This window comes from Phyllobates terribilis, unplaced genomic scaffold (assembly GCF_046119375.1).
Source record: "Phyllobates terribilis strain yellow unplaced genomic scaffold, ASM4611937v1 Scaffold_4__5_contigs__length_816908805, whole genome shotgun sequence".
In the NCBI taxonomy this organism is placed as follows: Eukaryota; Metazoa; Chordata; class Amphibia; order Anura; family Dendrobatidae; genus Phyllobates; species Phyllobates terribilis.
Window position 1 is genome coordinate 16,470,526 of NW_027362764.1, and position 26,540 is coordinate 16,497,065.

General features: G+C 46.4%; 1 protein-coding gene across 3 annotated transcripts in view; it reads left to right on the forward strand.

Moving 5' to 3' along the window:
• Positions 1-26,540, forward strand: part of PTH1R (parathyroid hormone 1 receptor) — a 489,914-nt gene that overhangs the window by 183,961 nt on the left and 279,413 nt on the right. For all 3 annotated transcript variants that reach the window (XM_073677167.1, XM_073677169.1, XM_073677168.1), the window contains exon 2: positions 624-720. In XM_073677167.1, coding sequence (XP_073533268.1) covers positions 624-720 — 97 coding nt within the window. The remainder of the gene's footprint in view (positions 1-623; positions 721-26,540) is intronic.

Consider the following 26,540-nt stretch of genomic DNA (forward strand, 5'->3'; position numbering starts at 1 on the left):
GATGTTTTCTCACTTCCTCTGGACACAATTTTGATACATTTTCACCTAGACTCATAATATACAGATAATCAGCAGCGAAACATGTGTTTGGGGGGCACGTTTGTTCGGATATAGTATATAGCAGTGTATATAGCAGTGTAGAGTATATAGCAGTGTACAGTACATAGAAGTGTATATAGCTGTGGCTGCGCAGGTCGCCGTGCACTCTGGCTCCTCTGTCTGCGCTCTGCGTGGCCCTGCACTCTTCTGCATCACTGTTGAAGTCGCAGCGTTTCGCAGTGTTTCGCTCTGCAGATCTCCTGGGGGACGTTACATTTCAGCATTTCCCTCTTTACAGAGCAGAGAAATAATAAAAGAATCTGCATTTATTCCTTCTTCCATCTCTCGCCACTTCCTGATGATTTCTACATTTACTCTTTACTCGAGTATGGAGCCGGCGGCGCTGGCAGAGCGGCCTCCAATCTCAGGAACGTCTGATTCCATCACTGGACAGAGGCTGCGAAAGAAATAGAAAAGGCAGGATGAGTGGCTACTTTCCAGCAGCACAGAGCATTTCAGGAGAGCAGCGTTATCAGTTACTGGTGCTGGTGAATCCTGACTTCTGCTTCTCCCTCTTTCTGCAGGTGGATACTGATGACGTCATCACCAAAGAGGAACAGATCTACCTGCTGTTTTTAGCAAAAGGAAAGTGTGAACAACACCTGAAATCTAAACCACAAGGTGAGACCCCGACTCTGCGCAGTTGTACATAGTTACATTGTTGAAAGTGCCCGTCTGACCAATGAGCGGCGATCCAGTGAGCTAATCCCCTAACCTGTCACATATGGTGGAGAATGCGGGCACGAAAATCGAGTAAGTTGTATGTTGTGGATAAAGTCTGCTGCACAGTGCAGACATTAGAGCCGGTCGGGTTCACAGCTGGACAATTGTGTCAGACCACAGAAGTATCATCTCCTCCATCTGATGAAATAATGGCTGTAACTGCTGGACAAGTGGTGGAGAGTGGTCCTGGACCTCCATATTCACATCCTGGCCGTTCGGACGCAGTGAACTCTCGGATGTTTCAGTGATCGGTAGAGGCGATACGGGACCTAACGTGTGATACGGGGCGACTGACGCTGTGGACGAGATTTGCGTCACGTCTTTACCTCTTCGTGTACTCACCACCTATAGGACCTTTAGAGGGTCCGGTCTCTTGTTTATCCATAGACTCGATGACCCACATGTCCGGGGGCTCGATCATCACCCTTTGGTGATGAGATGTAGGAGCTATGACCTGTTCTACCATGGCTCCTCGCTCCTCAGTTCTTCTGAGCAATCCCTGAGGATGCTGGGGAGTGTCCCGTATAGACAAGGTAGAGGACAGTCCCGGTTTTACTCATCCAGTGCTATGACTTGTAAGCCTCCCATTTAAGGATTTATCGGACCTTTCCCCTAAACCACCTGTTAGTGGATGGTAAACTGAGGATCTTAGTAACCTTTGACATCAGGAGTGTTCCCTGATCAGTGAGTAAATCCTTGGTTATCCCCATCCAGGCAAGCATACAAAATAACTCTTTGGCAATTGCTCTTGTTGAGATTTTCCTTAAAGGGACAGGATAGTGTGTAGTGTAATCTAGAACAAATGGCATACATTGGTGACTAGTGATGAGCGAGCGTGTCCTGTTAACCCTTTCGGCGAGCACACTCGGGTGCTCGCCGAGTATTTGCGGCGTGCTCGAATGTTATGTTTGAGTCACTGTGTGCGTATTATTTGCGAATGTTGGACAGCGTTAATACATGTGAGGAATGTCTAACAAACAGGCATTCCTCACATATGTTAAAGCTGTCAAACAGCCGCAAATCATGCACACGGGCGTGACTGAAACATGACACCAGAGCACTCAGAAGATACTCGGCGAGCTCCCGAGCATGCTCGCTCATCACTATTGGTGACCCCCTAGTGCACAAGAGGACCTTGTCGAGTAGACTGGAGGGGACAGGGAAGTCTAGAAGAAACAGAGATATCTGGAGGAAACAGAGTCTAGAAGAAACAGAGGGGTCTGGAGGGTCAGAGGAGTCTTGAGGAAACAGAGGGGTCTGGAGGGGACAGAGGAGTCTAGAAGAAACAGTGGGGTCTGGAGGGGACAGAGGAGTCTAGAAGAAACAGAGGGGTCTGGAGAGGACAGAGGAGTCTAAAGGAAACAGAGGGGTCTGGAGGGGACAGAGGAGTCTAGAAGAAACAGAGGGGTCTGGAGAGGACAGAGGAGTCTAAAGGAAACAGGGGTCTGGAGGGAACAGAGGAGTCTAGAGGAAACAGAGGGGTCTGGAGGGGACAGAGGAGTCTAGAAGAAACAGAGGGATCTGGAGGGGACAGAGGGGTCTAGAAGAAACAGAGGGGTCTGGAGGGGACAGAGGAGTCTAGAAGAAACAGAGGGGTCTGGAGGGGACAGAGAGTCTAGAAGAAACAGAGGGGTCTGGAGGGGACAGAGGAGTCTTGAGGAAACAGAGGGGTCTGGAGGGTCAGAGGAGTCTAGAGGAAACAGAGGGGTCTGGAGGGGACAGAAGAGTCTAGAGGAAACAGAGGGGTCTGGAGGGGACAGAGGAGTCTAGAAGAAACAGAGGGGTCTGGAGGGTCAGAGGAGTCTAGAGGAAACAGAGGGGTCTGGAGGGGACAGAGGAGTCTAGAAGAAACAGGGGTCTGGAGGGTCAGAGGAGTCTAGAGGAAACAGAGGGGTCTGGAGGGGACAGAGGAGTCTAGAGGAAACAGAGGGGTCTGGAGGGGAAAGAGGAGTCTAGAGGAAACAGAGGGGTCTGGAGGGGACAGAGGAGTCTAGAAGAAACGGGTCGGGAGGGTCAGAGGAGTCTAGAGGAAACAGAGGGGTCTGGAGGGGACAGAGGAGTCTAGAAGAAACAGGGGTCTGGAGGGGACAGAGGAGTCTAGAGGAAACAGAGGGGTCTGGAGGGGACAGAGGAGTCTAGAAGAAACAGGGGTCTGGAGGGTCAGAGGAGTCTAGAGGAAACAGAGGGGTCTGGAGGGGACAGAGGAGTCTAGAGGAAACAGAGGGGTCTGGAGGGGAAAGAGGAGTCTAGAGGAAACAGAGGGGTCTGGAGGGGACAGAGGAGTCTAGAAGAAACAGGGGTCGGGAGGGTCAGAGGAGTCTAGAGGAAACAGAGGGGTCTGGAGGGGACAGAGGAGTCTAGAAGAAACAGGGGTCTGGAGGGGACAGAGGAGTCTAGAGGAAACAGAGGGGTCTGGAGGGGACAGAGGAGTCTAGAAGAAACAGGGGTCGGGAGGGTCAGAGGAGTCTAGAGGAAACAGAGGGGTCTGGAGGGGACAGAGGAGTCTAGAAGAAACAGGGGTCTGGAGGGGACAGAGGAGTCTAGAGGAAACAGAGGGGTCTGGAGGGGACAGAGGAGTCTAGAAGAAACAGGGGTCGGGAGGGTCAGAGGAGTCTAGAGGAAACAGAGGCGTCTGGAGGGGACAGAGGAGTCTAGAAGAAACAGGGGTCTGGAGGGTCAGAGGAGTCTAGAGGAAACAGAGGGGTTTGGAGGGGACAGAGGAGTCTAGAGGAAACAGGGGTCTGGAGGGTCAGAGGAGTCTAGAGGAAACAGAGGGGTCTGGAGGGGACAGAGGAGTCTAGAGGAAACAGAGGGGTCTGGAGAGTCAGAGGAGTCTAGAGGAAACGGAGGGGTCTGGAGGGGACAGAGGAGTCTAGAGGAAGCAGAGGGGTCTGGAGGGGACAGAGGAGTCTAGAGGAAACAGAGGAGTCTAGAGGAAACAGAGGGGTCTAGAGGAAACAGAGGGGTCTGGAGGGGACCGAGGAGTCTTGAGGAAGCAGAGGGGTCTGGAGGGGACAGAGGAGTCTAGAGGAAACGGAGGGGTCTGGAGGGGACAGAGGAGTCTAGAGGAAGCAGAGGGGTCTGGAGGGGACAGAGGAGTCTAGAAGAAACAGAGGAGTCTGGAGGGAACAGAGGAGTCTAGAGGAAACAGAGGGGTCTGGAGGGGACAGAGGAGTCTAGAAGAAACAGAGGGGTCTGGAGGGGACAGAGGAGTCTAGAGGAAACAGAGGGGTCTGGAGGGCACAGGGTGGGATCATTTATAGGTACTGAGCTGAAGGGAAGAATAAATGTAAATCAGTCACATGACTCAGCAATGCAGGTCCTCTGCATGGAAGTCTTACTACCCTGCTATAGTTGCTGATGGGTGTAGTAGTTAAAGTACAGTGTTGGTTGTGGTTGATGGGTGTAGTAGTTGTAACATACCTGGCGGCGTCCTTGCATAGTGGTCCATCTCCCACTGTGCAAGAGCGCGCACTTGATCTCCAGTCCAGTCTGCTAGCCTGGCTTCCCTCCATGCTGTCTGTTTGCCTCTGTTTCTGCAGCTTAAGGGCGGCGCCCAATCGCTTCCTGTTTCTTGTACCTGCTGCGGGCACACCCCTTGTGCATCCTCAGCCTATTGCTGTCTGTCACCTGGTATTTAACCCAGCTCCTCCCAAGAAACCCTGCCTGAGCATTGTGTTTCATTCAGTGTGCTCTTTCACTCTGAATGTGCCAGGTCCCCTTCTGTGTTTGCTTGCCTGCCCTTCCTGGAGGCTGTATTTCCAGGCCTGTCTGAACTCGCTCCTTGCCTGTTCGTTCCGCCTTCTAGGGGTCGCATACCTAGACCCACTCCTGTATCTTGTCTGTCCTGTCTGAACACCCTCCTAGCCTGTTCTTTCCACCTTCTAGGGGCCGCATACCTAGACCCGTTCCTGTATCTTGCCTGTTCCTGTCTGAACACGCTCCTAGCCTGTTCGTTCCGCCTTCTAGGTGCCGCATACCTAGACCCGCTCCTGTATCTTGCTGCTGTGTCTGTTCTTGTCTGAATACTCTCCCAGCCTGTTTCCTGTTTTTCTCTATGTCCGTACCTTCCCTTTTTCTGCAGAGTCTGAACTCGTACCTAACTCCTGCTCGTTGTCACTGTACTTTCGTTTGTGAGTTTGTGGTCTACTCGCTACTTCACTGCAAGTACCCTGTGGGTATCTGGTTCTGCCTTTCCCTTCCTGTCTGTTCCGTGTGAACAGAGCCCTGTCCCCCCTGCTCTGCCTTGCTCACCGCTCCGGCAGTTCTTGCTTGCTCTGCCTTGCTCACCGCTCCGGCGGTTCTAGCCTGCTCTGCTTTGCTCACTGCTCCGGCAGTCTCACTCCGCTCTGACCCCTTTGCTCACTGCTGCGGCAGTCTCGCTCTGCTCTGACCCTTTGTTCACTGCTCCGGCAGTCTCGCTCTGCTCTGACTCCTTTGCTCACTGCTCCGGCAGTCTCGCTCTGCTCTGTCTCCTTGTTCACTTCTCCGGCAGTCTCGCTCTGCTCTGACTCCTTGCTCACTGCTCCGGCAGTCTCGCTCTGCTCTGACCCTTTGCTCACCGCTCCAAGCGGCCTTGTCCTGCTCTACTCTCGCTCACCGCTACTGGCGGTCTCGTCTTGCTCTGCTCTTGCTCGCCACTCCGGGTGGCCTCACTCTGCTGTGTTTGTCCGCTGCATCTGCGGTTCTGTTCCTGAGTCCCAGTCTGAACTGGGTCCTATCCACTCTGTGCTCCAACCTGTCATATCAGCCAGTACCTCCCTGCCTGCATACCAGTCGTGCTCGCCAGCATCCACCCGTCTGTATTCCAGCCGTGCCTGCCTATACCCACCAGTCGGTGTGCCAGCCTAACCTGCCTGTACCAGTATTTCCCTGTGTGGGTCAACAGCCGTGTCCGGGGTCTGACCTGGAGTTGCACCTGGTCCCTCTGCCAGGTTCCTCCCTGGTGCACTGGCGTCGTATGCCGTGTATCGGGCAGATACTTAGTTACGCCCCTCCAGGCATTCACTCTCCGGTTCATGGCACAGTGGAATCACTACATACACACGCACACGCCACTCAGCCCGGGCGTGTGCATTACAGCATGCTCAGGCCATGGTTCCCGTTGAGCCCCACGGCCTTCGCTCTCTGAGACGTTTTCCAGCGAATACGTGCTTCTAGAAGGAATTTATTTTTTTTGCTACCAGCTGAGTTTCAGGCGTATTACGCAGCCATCCAGATGGATCTATCAGCACTCGTTCCTGCGGATCCGCCACGGTACTATGGGGATCCAAGACAGAGTCGTGCATTTGTGGAGCAATGCATGCTACACTTCAAGTTCTACCCTCTTTGTTTTCCCACCGATCGGGTTAAGGTGGGAATCATGATGTCTTACCTAATGGGTGATGCCTTGGAATGGATCAACCCCCTATGGGAAGCACAGGATCCTATCCTCCTGGACCTTCAGGCCTTCCTGGTGGCCTTTCTAATGGTCTTCGATGACCCTAATCCAGAGGCTCCTGCTGAAGCTTCACTTCCCAATAACCCGGAGCAGCCCCATTGGGTAATGTGTGTGGGTAGCGCACTAGTCCTCCTGCCCGAAGAGACTACTGCCCACCCAGAATCCACACAGGATGACTACGCTCTCCGGAATACTTCTCCCAACCTCAAGAGGCAGTCCAGACGTGCTAGGCGTAGAGGCAAGCCGTCACGCCAGGGTCTGTTCTCCCAAAGACCTCCTGACCCCAACCTTGAAGTCCCTGCTGAAGCTTCACTTCCCTGTATCCCGGAGCAGCTCCGACGGGAAAATGTGCATGGGTAGGGCACCAGTTCTCCTGCCCGAAGAGACTTCTGCCCACCTAGAATCCACACAGGAGGACTTCCTGCACCCGATATCTGATGCTTCACCCACTTTAACCGGTGAGCCTGTCCAAGGGTGCTCTGAAGCAGTGATTACCTCCGAGTCTGTGCATCTCTACTACCTGGCGGAGGACCCCCTGTTGCCTCCTGAATCCTCCGGGATACCACCTAATGACAAATGGAGAGAGACTTCCCTACACCCAGTACCCGATACTTCGTCCGCTCCGTCCTGTGAGCCTGACAATGGGTACCTCAAAGCGGTAGTTAACCCCGAGTCTCTACACCCCTCCGACAAGGCGGAGGACCTCCAGTTGTCTCCAGAACCCTTCGGGGTGCTACCTGGTAGCGAATGGACAGAGTCTTCCCTATACTCTGTACCTGATACCTCGCCCGCTTCGTCCAGTGAGTCCGACCTAGTGTACTCCGAAGCAGAGGTTATCCCCGAGTCTCTACACCCCTCCGACCAGGCGGAGGACCTCCAGTTGTCTCCTGAACCCTTCGGGGTGCTACCTGATAGCGAATGGACAGAGACTCTCCTATACTCGGTACCTAATACCTCGGCCGCTTCTTCCAGTGAGTCCGACCTAGTGTACTCCGAAGCAGAGGTTATCCCCGAGTCTCTACACCCCTCCGACCAGGCGGAGGACCTCCAGTTGTCTCCTGAACCCTTCGGGGTGCTACCTGATAGCGAATGGACAGGGACTCTCCTATACTCGGTACCTGATACCTCGCCCGCTTCTTCCAGCGAGTCCGACCTAGTGTACTCCGAAGCAGAGGTTACCCCCGAGTCTCTACACCCCTCCGACCAGGCAGAGGACCCCCAGTTGTTTCCTGAATCCTCCGAGGTACCACCAGATAACCAAGAGACAGTGACTTTTTTACACCTTGTACCTGATACCTCGCCCATTTCATCCTGTGAGCTTGACAAGATGTACCCCGAAACAGAGGTTACCCCCGAGTCTCTACACCCCTCCGACCATGCAGAGGACCCCCAGTTGTTTCCTGAATCCTCCGGGGTACCACCAGATAACCAAGAGACAGTGACTTTTTTACACCTTGTACCTGATACCTCGCCCATTTCATCCTGTGAGCTTGACAAGATGTACCCCGAAGCAGAGGTTACCCTCGAGTCTCTGCACCCCTCCAACCTGGCGGAGGACTTCCAGTTGTCTCCTGAACCCTCTGGGGTGCTACCTGATAATAAGTGGAGAGAGACTTCCTTGTGTACTGTTCCTGGTACTCCACCCATTTCGTCTGGTGCTGAGGATGGCTGGATAGGAGGTAGCATCCTAGCTACCCAGATGAGACCAGTTTTTCCTGTGGACAGTGGAAGTGATCTCCTTGAAGTGAAGGATTGGCCCTCGAATTCCCTGCGGAACATTCTGGCAGGCCTGAAGAAGAGGCGGCGTAAGGGGGGGGTACTGTAACATGCCTGGCAGCGTCATTCAATAGTGGTCCATCTCCCACTATGCAAGAGCTCGCACTTGATCTCCAGTCCAGTCTGCTAGCCTGGCTTCCCTCCATACTGTCTGCTTGCCTCTGTTTCTGCTGCTTAAGGGCGGCGCCCGATCACTTCCTGTTTCTTGTACCTGCTGCGGGCTCACCTCTTGTGCGTTCTCAGCCTATTGCTGTCTGTCACCTGGTATTTAACCCAGCTGCTCCAATGAATCCCTGCCTGAGCATTGTGTTTCATTCAGTGTGCTCTTTCACTCTGAATGTGCCAGGTCCCCTTCTGTGTTTGCTTGCCTGCCCTTCCTGGAGGCTGTATTTCCAGGCCTGTCTGAACTCGCTCCTTGCATGTTCGTTCCGCCTTCTAGTGGCCACATACCTAGACCCGCTCCTGTATCTTGTCTGTCCTGTCTGAACACCCTCCTAGCCTGTTCTTTCCGCCTTCTAGGGGCCGCATACCTAGACCCGTTGCTGTATCTTGCCTGTTCCTGTCTGAACACGCTCCTAGCCTGTTCGTTCCACCTTCTAGGGGCCGCATACCTAGACTCGCTCCTGTATCTTGCTGCTGTGTCTGTTCTTGTCTGAATACTCTCCTAGCCTCTTTCCTGTTATCCGTACCTTCCCTTTTTCTGCAGAGTCTGAACTCGTACCTAACTCCTGCTCGTTGTCACTGTACTTCCGTTTGTGAGTTTGTGGTCCACTCGCTACTTCACTACAAGTACCCTGTGGGTATCTGGTTCTGCCTTTCCCTTCCTGTCTGTTCCATGTGAACAGAGCCCTGTCCCCCCTGCTCTGCCTTGCTCACCGCTCCGGCGGTTCTTGCCTGCTCTGCCTTGCTCACCGCTCCGGCGGTTCTAGCCTGCTCTGCTTTGCTCACTGCTCCAGCAGTCTCGCTCCGCTCTGACCCCTTTGCTCACTGCTCCGGCAGTCTCGCTCCACTCTGACCCTTTGCTCACTGCTCTGGCAGTCTCGCTCTGCTCTGACCCTTTGCTCACTGCTCCGGCAGTCTCGCTCCGCTCTGACCCTTTGCTCACTGCTTCGGCAGTCTCGCTCCGCTCTGACCCCTTTGCTCACTGCTCCGGCAGTCTCGCTCCGCTCTGACCCTTTGCTCACTGCTCCGGCAGTCTCTCTCTGCTCTGACCCTTTGCTTACTGCTCCGCAGTCTCGCTCTGCTCTGACTCCTTTGCTCACTGCTCCGGCAGTCTCGCTCTGCTCTGACTCCTTGATCACTGCTCTGGCAGTCTCGCTCTGCTCTGACTCCTTGCTCACTGCTCCGGCAGTCTCGCTCTGCTCTGACCCTTTGCTCACCGCTCCAAGCGGCCTTGTCCTGCTCTACTCTCGCTCACCGCTACTGGCGGTCTCGTCTTGCTCTGCTCTTGCTCGCCACTCCAGGTGGCCTCACTCTGCTGTGTTTGTCCGCTGCATCTGCGGTTCTGTTCCTGAGTCCCAGTCTGAACTGGGTCCTATCCACTCTGTGCTCCAACCTGTCATATCAGCCAGTACCTCCCTGCCTGCATACCAGTCGTGCTCGCCAGCATCCACCCGTCTGTATTCCAGCCGTGTCTGCCTATACCCACCAGTCTGTGTGCCAGCCTAACCTGCCTGTTCCTGTATTCCCCTGTGGGGGTCAACAGCCGTGTCCGGGGTCTGACCTGGAGTAGCACCTGGTCCCTCTGCCCGGTTCCTCCCTGGTGCACTGGCGTCGTATGCCGTCGTGCGACCTTGGTTGGATCGGGCAGATACTTAGTTACGCCCCTCCAGGCACTCTCCGGTTCATGGCACAGTGGAACCACTAAACACGCACACGCCGCTCAGCCCGGGCGTGTGCATTACAGTAGTTACAGTACAGTGTTGGTTGTAGGTGATGATGGGTGTAGTAGTTACAGTACAGTGTAGGTTGTGTTTGATGATGGGTGTAGTAGTTACAGTACAGTGTTGGTTGTGGTTGATGATGGGTGTAGTAGTTACAGTACAGTGTTGGTTGTGTTTGATGATGGGTGTAGTAGTTACAGTACAGTGTTGGTTGTGTTTGATGATGGGTGTAGTAGTTACAGTACAGTGTTGGTTATGGTTGATGATGGGTGTAGTAGTTACAGTACAGTGTTGGTTGCGGTTGATGATGGGTGTAGTAGTTACAGTACAGTGTTGGTTGTGGTTGATGATGGTTGTAGTAGTTACAGTACAGTGTTGGTTGTGTTTGATGATGGGTGTAGTAGTTACAGTACAGTGTTGGTTGTGGTTGATGATGGGTGTAGTAGTTACAGTACAGTGTTGGTTGTGGTTGATGATGGGTGTAGTAGTTACAGTACAGTGTTGGTTGTGGTTGATGATTGTTGTAGTAGTTACAGTACTGTGTTGGTTGTGGTTGATGATGGGTGTAGTAGTTACAGTACAGTGTTGGTTGTGGTTGATGATGGGTGTAGTAGTTACAGTACAGTGTTGGTTGTGGTTGATGATGGGTGTAGTAGTTACAGTACAGTGTTGGTTATGGTTGATGATGGGTGTAGTAGTTACAGTACAGTGTTAGTTGTGTTTGATGATGGGTGTAGTAGTTACAGTACAGTGTTGGTTGTGGTTGATGATGGGTGTAGTAGTTACAGTACAGTGTTGGTTGTGGTTGATGATGGGTGTAGTAGTTACAGTACAGTGTTGGTTGTGGTTGATGATGGGTGTAGTAGTTACAGTACAGTGTTGGTTGTGGTTGATGATGGTTGTAGTAGTTACAGTACTGTGTTGGTTGTGGTTGATGATGGGTGTAGTAGTTACAGTACAGTGTTGGTTGTGGTTGATGATGGGTGTAGTAGTTACAGTACAGTGTTGGTTATGGTTGATGGGTGTAGTAGTTACAGTACAGTGTTAGTTATGTTTGATGATGGGTGTAGTAGTTACAGTACAGTGTTGGTTGTGGTTGATGATGGGTGTAGTAGTTACAGTACAGTGTTGGCTGTAGTTGATGATGGGTGTAGTAGTTACAGTACAGTGTTGGTTGTGGTTGATGATGGGTGTAGTAGTTACAGTACAGTGTTGGTTGTGGTTGATGATGGGTGTAGTAGTTACAGTACAGTGTTGGTTGTGGTTGATGATGGGTGTAGTAGTTACAGTACAGTGTTGGTTGTGTTTGATGATGGGTGTAGTAGTTACAGTACAGTGTTGGTTGTGGATGATGATGGGTGTAGTAGTTTCAGTACAGTGTTGGTTGTGGTTGATGATGGGTGTAGTAGTTACAGTACAGTGTTGGTTGTGGTTGATGATGGGTGTAGTAGTTACAGTACAGTGTTGGTTGTGGTTGATGATGGGTGTAGTAGTTACAGTACAGTGTTGGTTGTGTTTGATGATGGGTGTAGTAGTTACAGTACAGTGTTGGTTGTGGTTGATGATGGGTGTAGTAGTTTCAGTACAGTGTTGGTTGTGGTTGATGATGGGTGTAGTAGTTACAGTACTGTGTTTGTTGTGGTTGATGATGGGTGTAGTAGTTACAGTACAGTGTTGGTTGTGGTTGATGATGGGTGTAGTAGTTACAGTACAGTGTTGGTTATGGTTGATGATGGGTGTAGTAGTTACAGTACAGTGTTGGTTGTGGTTGATGATGGGTGTAGTAGTTACAGTACAGTGTTGGTTGTGGTTGATGATGGGTGTAGTAGTTACAGTACAGTGTTGGTTGTGGTTGATGATGGGTGTAGTAGTTACAGTACAGTGTTGGTTATGGTTGATGATGGGTGTAGTAGTTACAGTACAGTGTTGGTTGTGGTTGATGATGGGTGTAGTAGTTACAGTACAGTGTTGGTTGTGGTTGATGATGGGTGTAGTAGTTACAGTACAGTGTTGGTTGTGGTTGATGATGGGTGTAGTAGTTACAGTACAGTGTTGGTTGTGGTTGATGATGTGTGTAGTAGTTACAGTACAGTGTTGGTTGTGGTTGATGATGGGTGTAGTAGTTACAGTACAGTGTTGGTTGTGGTTGATGATGGGTGTAGTAGTTACAGTACTGTGTTGGTTGTGGTTGATGATGGGTGTAGTAGTTACAGTACAGTGTTGGTTGTGGTTGATGATGGGTGTAGTAGTTACAGTACTGTGTTGGTTGTGGTTGATGATAGGTGTAGTAGTTACAGTACAGTGTTGGTTGATGATGGGTGTAGTAGTTACAGTACAGTGTTGGTTGTGGTTGATGATGGTTGTAGTAGTTACAGTACAGTGTTGGTTGTAGTTGATGATGGGTGTAGTAGTTACAGTACAGTGTTGGTTGTGGTTGATGATAGGTGTAGTAGTTACAGTACAGTGTTGGTTGTGGTTGATGATGGGTGTAGTAGTTACAGTACAGTGTTGGTTGTGGTTGATGATGGGTGTAGTAGTTACAGTACTGTGTTGTTTGTGGTTGATGATAGGTGTAGTAGTTACAGTACAGTGTTGGTTGCGGTTGATGATGGGTGTAGTAGTTACAGTATAGTGTTGGTTGTAGTTGATGATAGGTGTAGTAGTTACAGTACAGTGTTGGTTGCGGTTGATAATGGGTGTAGTAGTTACAGTATAGTGTTGGTTGTAGTTGATGATGGGTGTAGTAGTTACAGTACAGTGTTGGTTGTGGTTGATGATGGGTGTAGTAGTTACAGTATAGTGTTGGTTGTAGTTGATGATAGGTGTAGTAGTTACAGTACAGTGTTGGTTGATGATGGGTGTAGTAGTTACAGTACAGTGTTGGTTGTGGTTGATGATGGGTGTAGTAGTTACAGTATAGTGTTGGTTGCGGTTGATAATGGGTGTAGTAGTTACAGTACAGTGTTGGTTGATGATGGGTGTAGTAGTTACAGTATAGTGTTGGTTGTGGTTGATGATGGGTGTAGTAGTTACAGTATAGTGTTGGTTGTAGTTGATGATGGGTGTAGTAGTTACAGTACAGTGTTGGTTGCGGTTGATGATGGGTGTAGTAGTTACAGTATAGTGTTGGTTGTGGTTGATGGGTGTAGTAGTTACAGTACAGTGTTGGTTGATGATGGGTGTAGTAGTTACAGTATAGTGTTGGTTGTAGTTGATGATGGGTGTAGTAGTTACAGTACAGTGTTGGTTGTGTTTGATGGGTGTAGTAGTTACAGTACAGTGTTGGTTGTGGTTGATGATGGGTGTAGTAGTTACAGTACAGTGTTGGTTGTGGTTGATGATGGGTGTAGTAGTTACAGTACAGTGTTGGTTGTGGTTGATGATGGTTGTAGTAGTTACAGTACAGTGTTGGTTATGGTTGATGATGGGTGTAGTAGTTACAGTACAGTGTTGGTTGTGGTTGATGATGGGTGTAGTAGTTACAGTACAGTGTTGGTTGTGGTTGATGATGGTTGTAGTAGTTACAGTACAGTGTTGGTTATGGTTGATGATGGGTGTAGTAGTTACAGTACAGTGTTGGTTGTGGTTGATGATGGGTGTAGTAGTTACAGTACAGTGTTGGTTGTGGTTGATGATGGGTGTAGTAGTTACAGTACAGTGTTGGTTGTGGTTGATGATGGGTGTAGTAGTTACAGTACAGTGTTGGTTGTGGTTGATGATGGGTGTAGTAGTTACAGTACAGTGTTGGTTGTGGTTGATGATGGGTGTAGTAGTTACAGTACAGTGTTGGTTGTGGTTGATGATGGGTGTAGTAGTTACAGTATAGTGTTGGTTGTGGTTGATGATGGGTGTAGTAGTTACAGTACAGTGTTGGTTGCGGTTGATGATGGGTGTAGTAGTTACAGTACAGTGTTGGTTATGGTTGATGATGGGTGTAGTAGTTACAGTACAGTGTTGGTTGTCGTTGATGATGGGTGTAGTAGTTACAGTACAGTGTTGGTTGTGGTTGATGATGGGTGTAGTAGTTACAGTACAGTGTTGGTTGTGGTTGATGATGGGTGTAGTAGTTACAGTACAGTGTTGGTTGTGGTTGATGATGGGTGTAGTAGTTACAGTACAGTGTTGGTTGTGGTTGATGATGGGTGTAGTAGTTACAGTACAGTGTTGGTTGTGGTTGATGATGGGTGTAGTAGTTACAGTACAGTGTTGGTTGTGGTTGATGATGGGTGTAGTAGTTACAGTACAGTGTTGGTTGTGGTTGATGATAGGTGTAGTAGTTACAGTACAGTGTTGGTTGATGATGGGTGTAGTAGTTACAGTACAGTGTTGGTTGTGGTTGATGATGGTTGTAGTAGTTACAGTACAGTGTTGGTTGTAGTTGATGATGGGTGTAGTAGTTACAGTACAGTGTTGGTTGTGGTTGATGATAGGTGTAGTAGTTACAGTACAGTGTTGGTTGTGGTTGATGATGGGTGTAGTAGTTACAGTACAGTGTTGGTTGTGGTTGATGATGGGTGTAGTAGTTACAGTACTGTGTTTGTGGTTGATGATAGGTGTAGTAGTTACAGTATAGTGTTGGTTGTAGTTGATGATAGGTGTAGTAGTTACAGTACAGTGTTGGTTGCGGTTGATAATGGGTGTAGTAGTTACAGTATAGTGTTGGTTGTAGTTGATGATGGGTGTAGTAGTTACAGTACAGTGTTGGTTGCGGTTGATGATGGGTGTAGTAGTTACAGTATAGTGTTGGTTGTAGTTGATGATAGGTGTAGTAGTTACAGTACAGTGTTGGTTGCGGTTGATAATGGGTGTAGTAGTTACAGTATAGTGTTGGTTGTAGTTGATGATGGGTGTAGTAGTTACAGTACAGTGTTGGTTGTGGTTGATGATGGGTGTAGTAGTTACAGTATAGTGTTGGTTGTAGTTGATAGGTGTAGTAGTTACAGTACAGTGTTGGTTGATGATGGGTGTAGTAGTTACAGTATAGTGTTGGTTGTGGTTGATGATGGGTGTAGTAGTTACAGTATAGTGTTGGTTGTGGTTGATGATGGGTGTAGTAGTTACAGTACAGTGTTGGTTGTGGTTGATGATGGGTGTAGTAGTTACAGTACTGTGTTTGTGGTTGATGATAGGTGTAGTAGTTACAGTATAGTGTTGGTTGTAGTTGATGATAGGTGTAGTAGTTACAGTACAGTGTTGGTTGCGGTTGATAATGGGTGTAGTAGTTACAGTATAGTGTTGGTTGTAGTTGATGATGGGTGTAGTAGTTACAGTACAGTGTTGGTTGCGGTTGATGATGGGTGTAGTAGTTACAGTATAGTGTTGGTTGTAGTTGATGATAGGTGTAGTAGTTACAGTACAGTGTTGGTTGCGGTTGATAATGGGTGTAGTAGTTACAGTATAGTGTTGGTTGTAGTTGATGATGGGTGTAGTAGTTACAGTACAGTGTTGGTTGTGGTTGATAATGGGTGTAGTAGTTACAGTATAGTGTTGGTTGTAGTTGATGATGGGTGTAGTAGTTACAGTACAATGTTGGTTGTGGTTGATGATGGGTGTAGTAGTTACAGTACAGTGTTGGTTGTAGTTGATGATGGGTGTAGTAGTTACAGTATAGTGTTGGTTGCGGTTGATAATGGGTGTAGTAGTTACAGTATAGTGTTGGTTGCGGTTGATAATGGGTGTAGTAGTTACAGTACAGTGTTGGTTGATGATGGGTGTAGTAGTTACAGTATAGTGTTGGTTATGGTTGATGATGGGTGTAGTAGTTACAGTACAGTGTTGGTTATGGTTGATGATGGGTGTAGTAGTTACAGTACAGTGTTGGTTGCGGTTGATGATGGGTGTAGTAGTTACAGTATAGTGTTGGTTGTGGTTGATGGGTGTAGTAGTTACAGTACAGTGTTGGTTGATGATGGGTGTAGTAGTTACAGTATAGTGTTGGTTGTAGTTGATGATGGGTGTAGTAGTTACAGTACAGTGTTGGTTGTGTTTGATGGGTGTAGTAGTTACAGTACAGTGTTGGTTGTGGTTGATGATGGGTGTAGTAGTTACAGTACAGTGTTGGTTGATGATGGGTGTAGTAGTTACAGTACAGTGTTGGTTGTGTTTGATGATGGGTGTAGTAGTTACAGTACAGTGTTGGTTGTGGTTGATGATGGGTGTAGTAGTTACAGTACAGTGTTGGTTGATGATGGGTGTAGTAGTTACAGTACAGTGTTGGTTGTGGTTGATGATTGGTGTAGTAGTTACAGTACAGTGTTGGTTGTGGTTGATGATGGGTGTAGTAGTTACAGTACTGTGTTGGTTGCGGTTGATGATGGGTGTAGTAGTTACAGTACTGTGTTGGTTGTGGTTGATGGGTGTAGTAGTTACAGTACAGTGTTGGTTGATGATGGGTGTAGTAGTTACAGTACAGTGTTGGTTGTGGTTGATGATTGGTGTAGTAGTTACAGTACAGTGTTGGTTGTGGTTGATGATGGGTGTAGTAGTTACAGTACTGTGTTGGTTGCGATTGATGATGGGTGTAGTAGTTACAGTACTGTGTTGGTTGTGGTTGATGGGTGTAGTAGTTACAGTACAGTGTTGGTTGATGATGGGTGTAGTAGTTACAGTACAGTGTTGGTTGTGGTTGATGATTGGTGTAGTAGTTACAGTACAGTGTTGGTTGTGGTTGATGATGGGTGTAGTAGTTACAGTACAGTGTTGGTTGCGGTTGATGATGGGTGTAGTAGTTACAGTACAGTGTTGGTTGCGGTTGATGATGGATGTAGTAGTTACAGTACAGTGTTGGTTGTGGTTGATGATGGGTGTAGTAGTTACAGTACAGTGTTGGTTGCGGTTGATGATGGGTGTAGTAGTTACAGTACAGTGTTGGTTGTGGTTGATGATGGGTGTAGTAGTTACAGTACTGTGTTGGTTGCGGTTGATGATGGGTGTAGTAGTTACAGTACTGTGTTGGTTGCGGTTGATGATGGGTGTAGTAGTTACAGTACAGTGTTGGTTGTAGTTGATGATGGGTGTAGTAGTTACAGTACTGTGTTGGTTGCGGTTGATGATGGGTGTAGTAGTTACAGTACAGTGTTGGTTGTAGTTGATGATGGGTGTAGTAGTTACAGTACTGTGTTGGTTGCGGTTGATGATGGGTGTAGTAGTTACAGTACAGTGTTGGTTGATGATGGGTGTAGTAGTTACAGTACAGTGTTGGTTGTGGTTGATGATGGGTGTAGTAGTTACAGTACAGTGTTGGTTGTGGTTGATGGGTGTAGTAGTTACAGTACAGTGTTGGTTGTGGTTGATGGGTGTAGTAGTTACAGTATAGTGTTGGTTGATGATGGGTGTAGTAGTTACAGTACAGTGTTGGTTGTGGTTGATGTTGGGTGTAGTAGTTACAGTACAATGTTGGTTGCGGTTGATGATGGGTGTAGTAGTTACAGTACAGTGTTGGTTGTGGTTGATGATGGGTGTAGTAGTTACAGTACAGTGTTGTTGTGGTTGATGGGTGTAGTAGTTACAGTACAGTGTTGGTTGATGATGGGTGTAGTAGTTACAGTACAGTGTTGGTTGTGGTTGATGATGGGTGTAGTAGTTACAGTACAGTGTTGGCTGTAGTTGATGATGGGTGTAGTAGTTACAGTACAGTGTTGGTTGTGGTTGATGATGGGTGTAGTAGTTACAGTACAGTGTTGGTTGCGGTTGATGATGGGTGTAGTAGTTACAGTACAGTGTTGGTTGTGGTTGATGATGGGTGTAGTAGTTACTGTACAATGTTGGTTGTGGTTGATTATGGGTGTAGTAGTTACAGTATAGTGTTGGCTGTAGTTGATGATAGGTGTAGCAGTTACAGTACAGTGTTGGTTGTGGTTGATGATGGGTGTAGTAGTTACAGTACAGTGTTGGTTGCGGTTGATGATGGGTGTAGTAGTTACAGTACAGTGTTGGTTGTGGTTGATGGGTGTAGTAGTTACAGTACAGTGTTGGTTATGGTTGATGATGGGTGTAGTAGTTACAGTACAGTGTTGGTTGTGGTTGATGATGGGTGTAGTAGTTACAGTACAGTGTTGGTTGTGGTTGATGATGGGTGTAGTAGTTACAGTACAGTGTTGGTTAATGATGGGTGTAGTAGTTACAGTACAGTGTTGGTTGTGGTTGATGATGGGTGTAGTAGTTACAGTACAGTGTTGGTTATGGTTGATGATGGGTGTAGTAGTTACAGTACAGTGTTGGTTGTGGTTGATGATGGGTGTAGTAGTTACAGTACAGTGTTGGTTGTGGTTGATGATGGGTTTAGTAGTTACAGTACAGTGTTGGTTGCGGTTGATGATGGGTGTAGTAGTTACAGTACAGTGTTGGTTGATGATGGGTGTAGTAGTTACAGTACAGTGTTGGTTGTGGTTGATGATGGATGTAGTAGTTACAGTATAGTGTTGGCTGTAGTTGATGATGGGTGTAGTAGTTACAGTACAGTGTTGGTTGTGGTTGATGATGGGTGTAGTAGTTACAGTACAGTGTTGGTTGTGGTTGATGATGGGTGTAGGAGTTACAGTACAGTGTTGGTTGCGGTTGATGATGGGTGTAGTAGTTACAGTACAGTGTTGGTTGTGGTTGATGTGTGTAGTAGTTACAGTACAGTGTTGGTTGTGGTTGATGATGGGTGTAGTAGTTACAGTATAGTGTTGGTTGTGGTTGATGATGGGTGTAGTAGTTACAGTACAGTGTTGGTTGTGGTTGATGATGGGTGTAGTAGTTACAGTACAGTGTTGGTTGTGGTTGATGATGGGTGTAGGAGTTACAGTACAGTGTTGGTTGCGGTTGATGATGGGTGTAGTAGTTACAGTACAGTGTTGGTTGTGGTTGATGATGGGTGTAGTAGTTACAGTACAGTGTTGGTTGTGGTTGATGATGGGTGTAGTAGTTACAGTACAGTGTTGGTTGTGGTTGATGATGGGTGTAGTAGTTACAGTACAGTGTTGGTTGTGGTTGATGATGGTTGTAGTAGTTACAGTACTGTGTTGGTTGTGGTTGATGATGGGTGTAGTAGTTACAGTACAGTGTTGGTTGTGGTTGATGATGGGTGTAGTAGTTACAGTACAGTGTTGGTTATGGTTGATGGGTGTAGTAGTTACAGTACAGTGTTAGTTATGTTTGATGATGGGTGTAGTAGTTACAGTACAGTGTTGGTTGTGGTTGATGATGGGTGTAGTAGTTACAGTACAGTGTTGGCTGTAGTTGATGATGGGTGTAGTAGTTACAGTACAGTGTTGGTTGTGGTTGATGATGGGTGTAGTAGTTACAGTACAGTGTTGGTTGTGGTTGATGATGGGTGTAGTAGTTACAGTACAGTGTTGGTTGTGGTTGATGATGGGTGTAGTAGTTACAGTACAGTGTTGGTTGTGTTTGATGATGGGTGTAGTAGTTACAGTACAGTGTTGGTTGTGGATGATGATGGGTGTAGTAGTTTCAGTACAGTGTTGGTTGTGGTTGATGATGGGTGTAGTAGTTACAGTACAGTGTTGGTTGTGGTTGATGATGGGTGTAGTAGTTACAGTACAGTGTTGGTTGTGGTTGATGATGGGTGTAGTAGTTACAGTACAGTGTTGGTTGTGTTTGATGATGGGTGTAGTAGTTACAGTACAGTGTTGGTTGTGGTTGATGATGGGTGTAGTAGTTTCAGTACAGTGTTGGTTGTGGTTGATGATGGGTGTAGTAGTTACAGTACTGTGTTTGTTGTGGTTGATGATGGGTGTAGTAGTTACAGTACAGTGTTGGTTGTGGTTGATGATGGGTGTAGTAGTTACAGTACAGTGTTGGTTATGGTTGATGATGGGTGTAGTAGTTACAGTACAGTGTTGGTTGTGGTTGATGATGGGTGTAGTAGTTACAGTACAGTGTTGGTTGTGGTTGATGATGGGTGTAGTAGTTACAGTACAGTGTTGGTTGTGGTTGATGATGGGTGTAGTAGTTACAGTACAGTGTTGGTTATGGTTGATGATGGGTGTAGTAGTTACAGTACAGTGTTGGTTGTGGTTGATGATGGGTGTAGTAGTTACAGTACAGTGTTGGTTGTGGTTGATGATGGGTGTAGTAGTTACAGTACAGTGTTGGTTGTGGTTGATGATGGGTGTAGTAGTTACAGTACAGTGTTGGTTGTGGTTGATGATGTGTGTAGTAGTTACAGTACAGTGTTGGTTGTGGTTGATGATGGGTGTAGTAGTTACAGTACAGTGTTGGTTGTGGTTGATGATGGGTGTAGTAGTTACAGTACTGTGTTGGTTGTGGTTGATGATGGGTGTAGTAGTTACAGTACAGTGTTGGTTGTGGTTGATGATGGGTGTAGTAGTTACAGTACTGTGTTGGTTGTGGTTGATGATAGGTGTAGTAGTTACAGTACAGTGTTGGTTGATGATGGGTGTAGTAGTTACAGTACAGTGTTGGTTGTGGTTGATGATGGTTGTAGTAGTTACAGTACAGTGTTGGTTGTAGTTGATGATGGGTGTAGTAGTTACAGTACAGTGTTGGTTGTGGTTGATGATAGGTGTAGTAGTTACAGTACAGTGTTGGTTGTGGTTGATGATGGGTGTAGTAGTTACAGTACAGTGTTGGTTGTGGTTGATGATGGGTGTAGTAGTTACAGTACTGTGTTGTTTGTGGTTGATGATAGGTGTAGTAGTTACAGTACAGTGTTGGTTGCGGTTGATGATGGGTGTAGTAGTTACAGTATAGTGTTGGTTGTAGTTGATGATAGGTGTAGTAGTTACAGTACAGTGTTGGTTGCGGTTGATAATGGGTGTAGTAGTTACAGTATAGTGTTGGTTGTAGTTGATGATGGGTGTAGTAGTTACAGTACAGTGTTGGTTGTGGTTGATGATGGGTGTAGTAGTTACAGTATAGTGTTGGTTGTAGTTGATGATAGGTGTAGTAGTTACAGTACAGTGTTGGTTGATGATGGGTGTAGTAGTTACAGTACAGTGTTGGTTGTGGTTGATGATGGGTGTAGTAGTTACAGTATAGTGTTGGTTGCGGTTGATAATGGGTGTAGTAGTTACAGTACAGTGTTGGTTGATGATGGGTGTAGTAGTTACAGTATAGTGTTGGTTGTGGTTGATGATGGGTGTAGTAGTTACAGTATAGTGTTGGTTGTAGTTGATGATGGGTGTAGTAGTTACAGTACAGTGTTGGTTGCGGTTGATGATGGGTGTAGTAGTTACAGTATAGTGTTGGTTGTGGTTGATGGGTGTAGTAGTTACAGTACAGTGTTGGTTGATGATGGGTGTAGTAGTTACAGTATAGTGTTGGTTGTAGTTGATGATGGGTGTAGTAGTTACAGTACAGTGTTGGTTGTGTTTGATGGGTGTAGTAGTTACAGTACAGTGTTGGTTGTGGTTGATGATGGGTGTAGTAGTTACAGTACAGTGTTGGTTGTGGTTGATGATGGGTGTAGTAGTTACAGTACAGTGTTGGTTGTGGTTGATGATGGTTGTAGTAGTTACAGTACAGTGTTGGTTATGGTTGATGATGGGTGTAGTAGTTACAGTACAGTGTTGGTTGTGGTTGATGATGGGTGTAGTAGTTACAGTACAGTGTTGGTTGTGGTTGATGATGGTTGTAGTAGTTACAGTACAGTGTTGGTTATGGTTGATGATGGGTGTAGTAGTTACAGTACAGTGTTGGTTGTGGTTGATGATGGGTGTAGTAGTTACAGTACAGTGTTGGTTGTGGTTGATGATGGGTGTAGTAGTTACAGTACAGTGTTGGTTGTGGTTGATGATGGGTGTAGTAGTTACAGTACAGTGTTGGTTGTGGTTGATGATGGGTGTAGTAGTTACAGTACAGTGTTGGTTGTGGTTGATGATGGGTGTAGTAGTTACAGTACAGTGTTGGTTGTGGTTGATGATGGGTGTAGTAGTTACAGTATAGTGTTGGTTGTGGTTGATGATGGGTGTAGTAGTTACAGTACAGTGTTGGTTGTGGTTGATGATGGGTGTAGTAGTTACAGTACAGTGTTGGTTGTGGTTGATGATGGGTGTAGTAGTTACAGTATAGTGTTGGTTGTAGTTGATGATGGGTGTAGTAGTTACAGTACAGTGTTGGTTGCGGTTGATGATGGGTGTAGTAGTTACAGTACAGTGTTGGTTATGGTTGATGATGGGTGTAGTAGTTACAGTACAGTGTTGGTTGTGGTTGATGATGGGTGTAGTAGTTACAGTACAGTGTTGGTTGTGGTTGATGATGGGTGTAGTAGTTACAGTACAGTGTTGGTTGTGGTTGATGATGGGTGTAGTAGTTACAGTACAGTGTTGGTTGTGGTTGATGATGGGTGTAGTAGTTACAGTACAGTGTTGGTTGTGGTTGATGATGGGTGTAGTAGTTACAGTACAGTGTTGGTTGTGGTTGATGATGGGTGTAGTAGTTACAGTACAGTGTTGGTTGTGGTTGATGATAGGTGTAGTAGTTACAGTACAGTGTTGGTTGATGATGGGTGTAGTAGTTACAGTACAGTGTTGGTTGTGGTTGATGATGGTTGTAGTAGTTACAGTACAGTGTTGGTTGTAGTTGATGATGGGTGTAGTAGTTACAGTACAGTGTTGGTTGTGGTTGATGATAGGTGTAGTAGTTACAGTACAGTGTTGGTTGTGGTTGATGATGGGTGTAGTAGTTACAGTACAGTGTTGGTTGTGGTTGATGATGGGTGTAGTAGTTACAGTACTGTGTTTGTGGTTGATGATAGGTGTAGTAGTTACAGTATAGTGTTGGTTGTAGTTGATGATAGGTGTAGTAGTTACAGTACAGTGTTGGTTGCGGTTGATAATGGGTGTAGTAGTTACAGTATAGTGTTGGTTGTAGTTGATGATGGGTGTAGTAGTTACAGTACAGTGTTGGTTGCGGTTGATGATGGGTGTAGTAGTTACAGTATAGTGTTGGTTGTAGTTGATGATAGGTGTAGTAGTTACAGTACAGTGTTGGTTGCGGTTGATAATGGGTGTAGTAGTTACAGTATAGTGTTGGTTGTAGTTGATGATGGGTGTAGTAGTTACAGTACAGTGTTGGTTGTGGTTGATGATGGGTGTAGTAGTTACAGTATAGTGTTGGTTGTAGTTGATAGGTGTAGTAGTTACAGTACAGTGTTGGTTGATGATGGGTGTAGTAGTTACAGTATAGTGTTGGTTGTGGTTGATGATGGGTGTAGTAGTTACAGTATAGTGTTGGTTGTGGTTGATGATGGGTGTAGTAGTTACAGTACAGTGTTGGTTGTGGTTGATGATGGGTGTAGTAGTTACAGTACTGTGTTTGTGGTTGATGATAGGTGTAGTAGTTACAGTATAGTGTTGGTTGTAGTTGATGATAGGTGTAGTAGTTACAGTACAGTGTTGGTTGCGGTTGATAATGGGTGTAGTAGTTACAGTATAGTGTTGGTTGTAGTTGATGATGGGTGTAGTAGTTACAGTACAGTGTTGGTTGCGGTTGATGATGGGTGTAGTAGTTACAGTATAGTGTTGGTTGTAGTTGATGATAGGTGTAGTAGTTACAGTACAGTGTTGGTTGCGGTTGATAATGGGTGTAGTAGTTACAGTATAGTGTTGGTTGTAGTTGATGATGGGTGTAGTAGTTACAGTACAGTGTTGGTTGTGGTTGATAATGGGTGTAGTAGTTACAGTATAGTGTTGGTTGTAGTTGATGATGGGTGTAGTAGTTACAGTACAATGTTGGTTGTGGTTGATGATGGGTGTAGTAGTTACAGTACAGTGTTGGTTGTAGTTGATGATGGGTGTAGTAGTTACAGTATAGTGTTGGTTGCGGTTGATAATGGGTGTAGTAGTTACAGTATAGTGTTGGTTGCGGTTGATAATGGGTGTAGTAGTTACAGTACAGTGTTGGTTGATGATGGGTGTAGTAGTTACAGTATAGTGTTGGTTATGGTTGATGATGGGTGTAGTAGTTACAGTACAGTGTTGGTTATGGTTGATGATGGGTGTAGTAGTTACAGTACAGTGTTGGTTGCGGTTGATGATGGGTGTAGTAGTTACAGTATAGTGTTGGTTGTGGTTGATGGGTGTAGTAGTTACAGTACAGTGTTGGTTGATGATGGGTGTAGTAGTTACAGTATAGTGTTGGTTGTAGTTGATGATGGGTGTAGTAGTTACAGTACAGTGTTGGTTGTGTTTGATGGGTGTAGTAGTTACAGTACAGTGTTGGTTGTGGTTGATGATGGGTGTAGTAGTTACAGTACAGTGTTGGTTGATGATGGGTGTAGTAGTTACAGTACAGTGTTGGTTGTGTTTGATGATGGGTGTAGTAGTTACAGTACAGTGTTGGTTGTGGTTGATGATGGGTGTAGTAGTTACAGTACAGTGTTGGTTGATGATGGGTGTAGTAGTTACAGTACAGTGTTGGTTGTGGTTGATGATGGTTGTAGTAGTTACAGTACAGTGTTGGTTGTAGTTGATGATGGGTGTAGTAGTTACAGTACAGTGTTGGTTGTGGTTGATGATAGGTGTAGTAGTTACAGTACAGTGTTGGTTGTGGTTGATGATGGGTGTAGTAGTTACAGTACAGTGTTGGTTGTGGTTGATGATGGGTGTAGTAGTTACAGTACTGTGTTGTTTGTGGTTGATGATAGGTGTAGTAGTTACAGTACAGTGTTGGTTGCGGTTGATGATGGGTGTAGTAGTTACAGTATAGTGTTGGTTGTAGTTGATGATAGGTGTAGTAGTTACAGTACAGTGTTGGTTGCGGTTGATAATGGGTGTAGTAGTTACAGTATAGTGTTGGTTGTAGTTGATGATGGGTGTAGTAGTTACAGTACAGTGTTGGTTGTGGTTGATGATGGGTGTAGTAGTTACAGTATAGTGTTGGTTGTAGTTGATGATAGGTGTAGTAGTTACAGTACAGTGTTGGTTGATGATGGGTGTAGTAGTTACAGTACAGTGTTGGTTGTGGTTGATGATGGGTGTAGTAGTTACAGTATAGTGTTGGTTGCGGTTGATAATGGGTGTAGTAGTTACAGTACAGTGTTGGTTGATGATGGGTGTAGTAGTTACAGTATAGTGTTGGTTGTGGTTGATGATGGGTGTAGTAGTTACAGTATAGTGTTGGTTGTAGTTGATGATGGGTGTAGTAGTTACAGTACAGTGTTGGTTGCGGTTGATGATGGGTGTAGTAGTTACAGTATAGTGTTGGTTGTGGTTGATGGGTGTAGTAGTTACAGTACAGTGTTGGTTGATGATGGGTGTAGTAGTTACAGTATAGTGTTGGTTGTAGTTGATGATGGGTGTAGTAGTTACAGTACAGTGTTGGTTGTGTTTGATGGGTGTAGTAGTTACAGTACAGTGTTGGTTGTGGTTGATGATGGGTGTAGTAGTTACAGTACAGTGTTGGTTGTGGTTGATGATGGGTGTAGTAGTTACAGTACAGTGTTGGTTGTGGTTGATGATGGTTGTAGTAGTTACAGTACAGTGTTGGTTATGGTTGATGATGGGTGTAGTAGTTACAGTACAGTGTTGGTTGTGGTTGATGATGGGTGTAGTAGTTACAGTACAGTGTTGGTTGTGGTTGATGATGGTTGTAGTAGTTACAGTACAGTGTTGGTTATGGTTGATGATGGGTGTAGTAGTTACAGTACAGTGTTGGTTGTGGTTGATGATGGGTGTAGTAGTTACAGTACAGTGTTGGTTGTGGTTGATGATGGGTGTAGTAGTTACAGTACAGTGTTGGTTGTGGTTGATGATGGGTGTAGTAGTTACAGTACAGTGTTGGTTGTGGTTGATGATGGGTGTAGTAGTTACAGTACAGTGTTGGTTGTGGTTGATGATGGGTGTAGTAGTTACAGTACAGTGTTGGTTGTGGTTGATGATGGGTGTAGTAGTTACAGTATAGTGTTGGTTGTGGTTGATGATGGGTGTAGTAGTTACAGTACAGTGTTGGTTGCGGTTGATGATGGGTGTAGTAGTTACAGTACAGTGTTGGTTATGGTTGATGATGGGTGTAGTAGTTACAGTACAGTGTTGGTTGTCGTTGATGATGGGTGTAGTAGTTACAGTACAGTGTTGGTTGTGGTTGATGATGGGTGTAGTAGTTACAGTACAGTGTTGGTTGTGGTTGATGATGGGTGTAGTAGTTACAGTACAGTGTTGGTTGTGGTTGATGATGGGTGTAGTAGTTACAGTACAGTGTTGGTTGTGGTTGATGATGGGTGTAGTAGTTACAGTACAGTGTTGGTTGTGGTTGATGATGGGTGTAGTAGTTACAGTACAGTGTTGGTTGTGGTTGATGATGGGTGTAGTAGTTACAGTACAGTGTTGGTTGTGGTTGATGATAGGTGTAGTAGTTACAGTACAGTGTTGGTTGATGATGGGTGTAGTAGTTACAGTACAGTGTTGGTTGTGGTTGATGATGGTTGTAGTAGTTACAGTACAGTGTTGGTTGTAGTTGATGATGGGTGTAGTAGTTACAGTACAGTGTTGGTTGTGGTTGATGATAGGTGTAGTAGTTACAGTACAGTGTTGGTTGTGGTTGATGATGGGTGTAGTAGTTACAGTACAGTGTTGGTTGTGGTTGATGATGGGTGTAGTAGTTACAGTACTGTGTTTGTGGTTGATGATAGGTGTAGTAGTTACAGTATAGTGTTG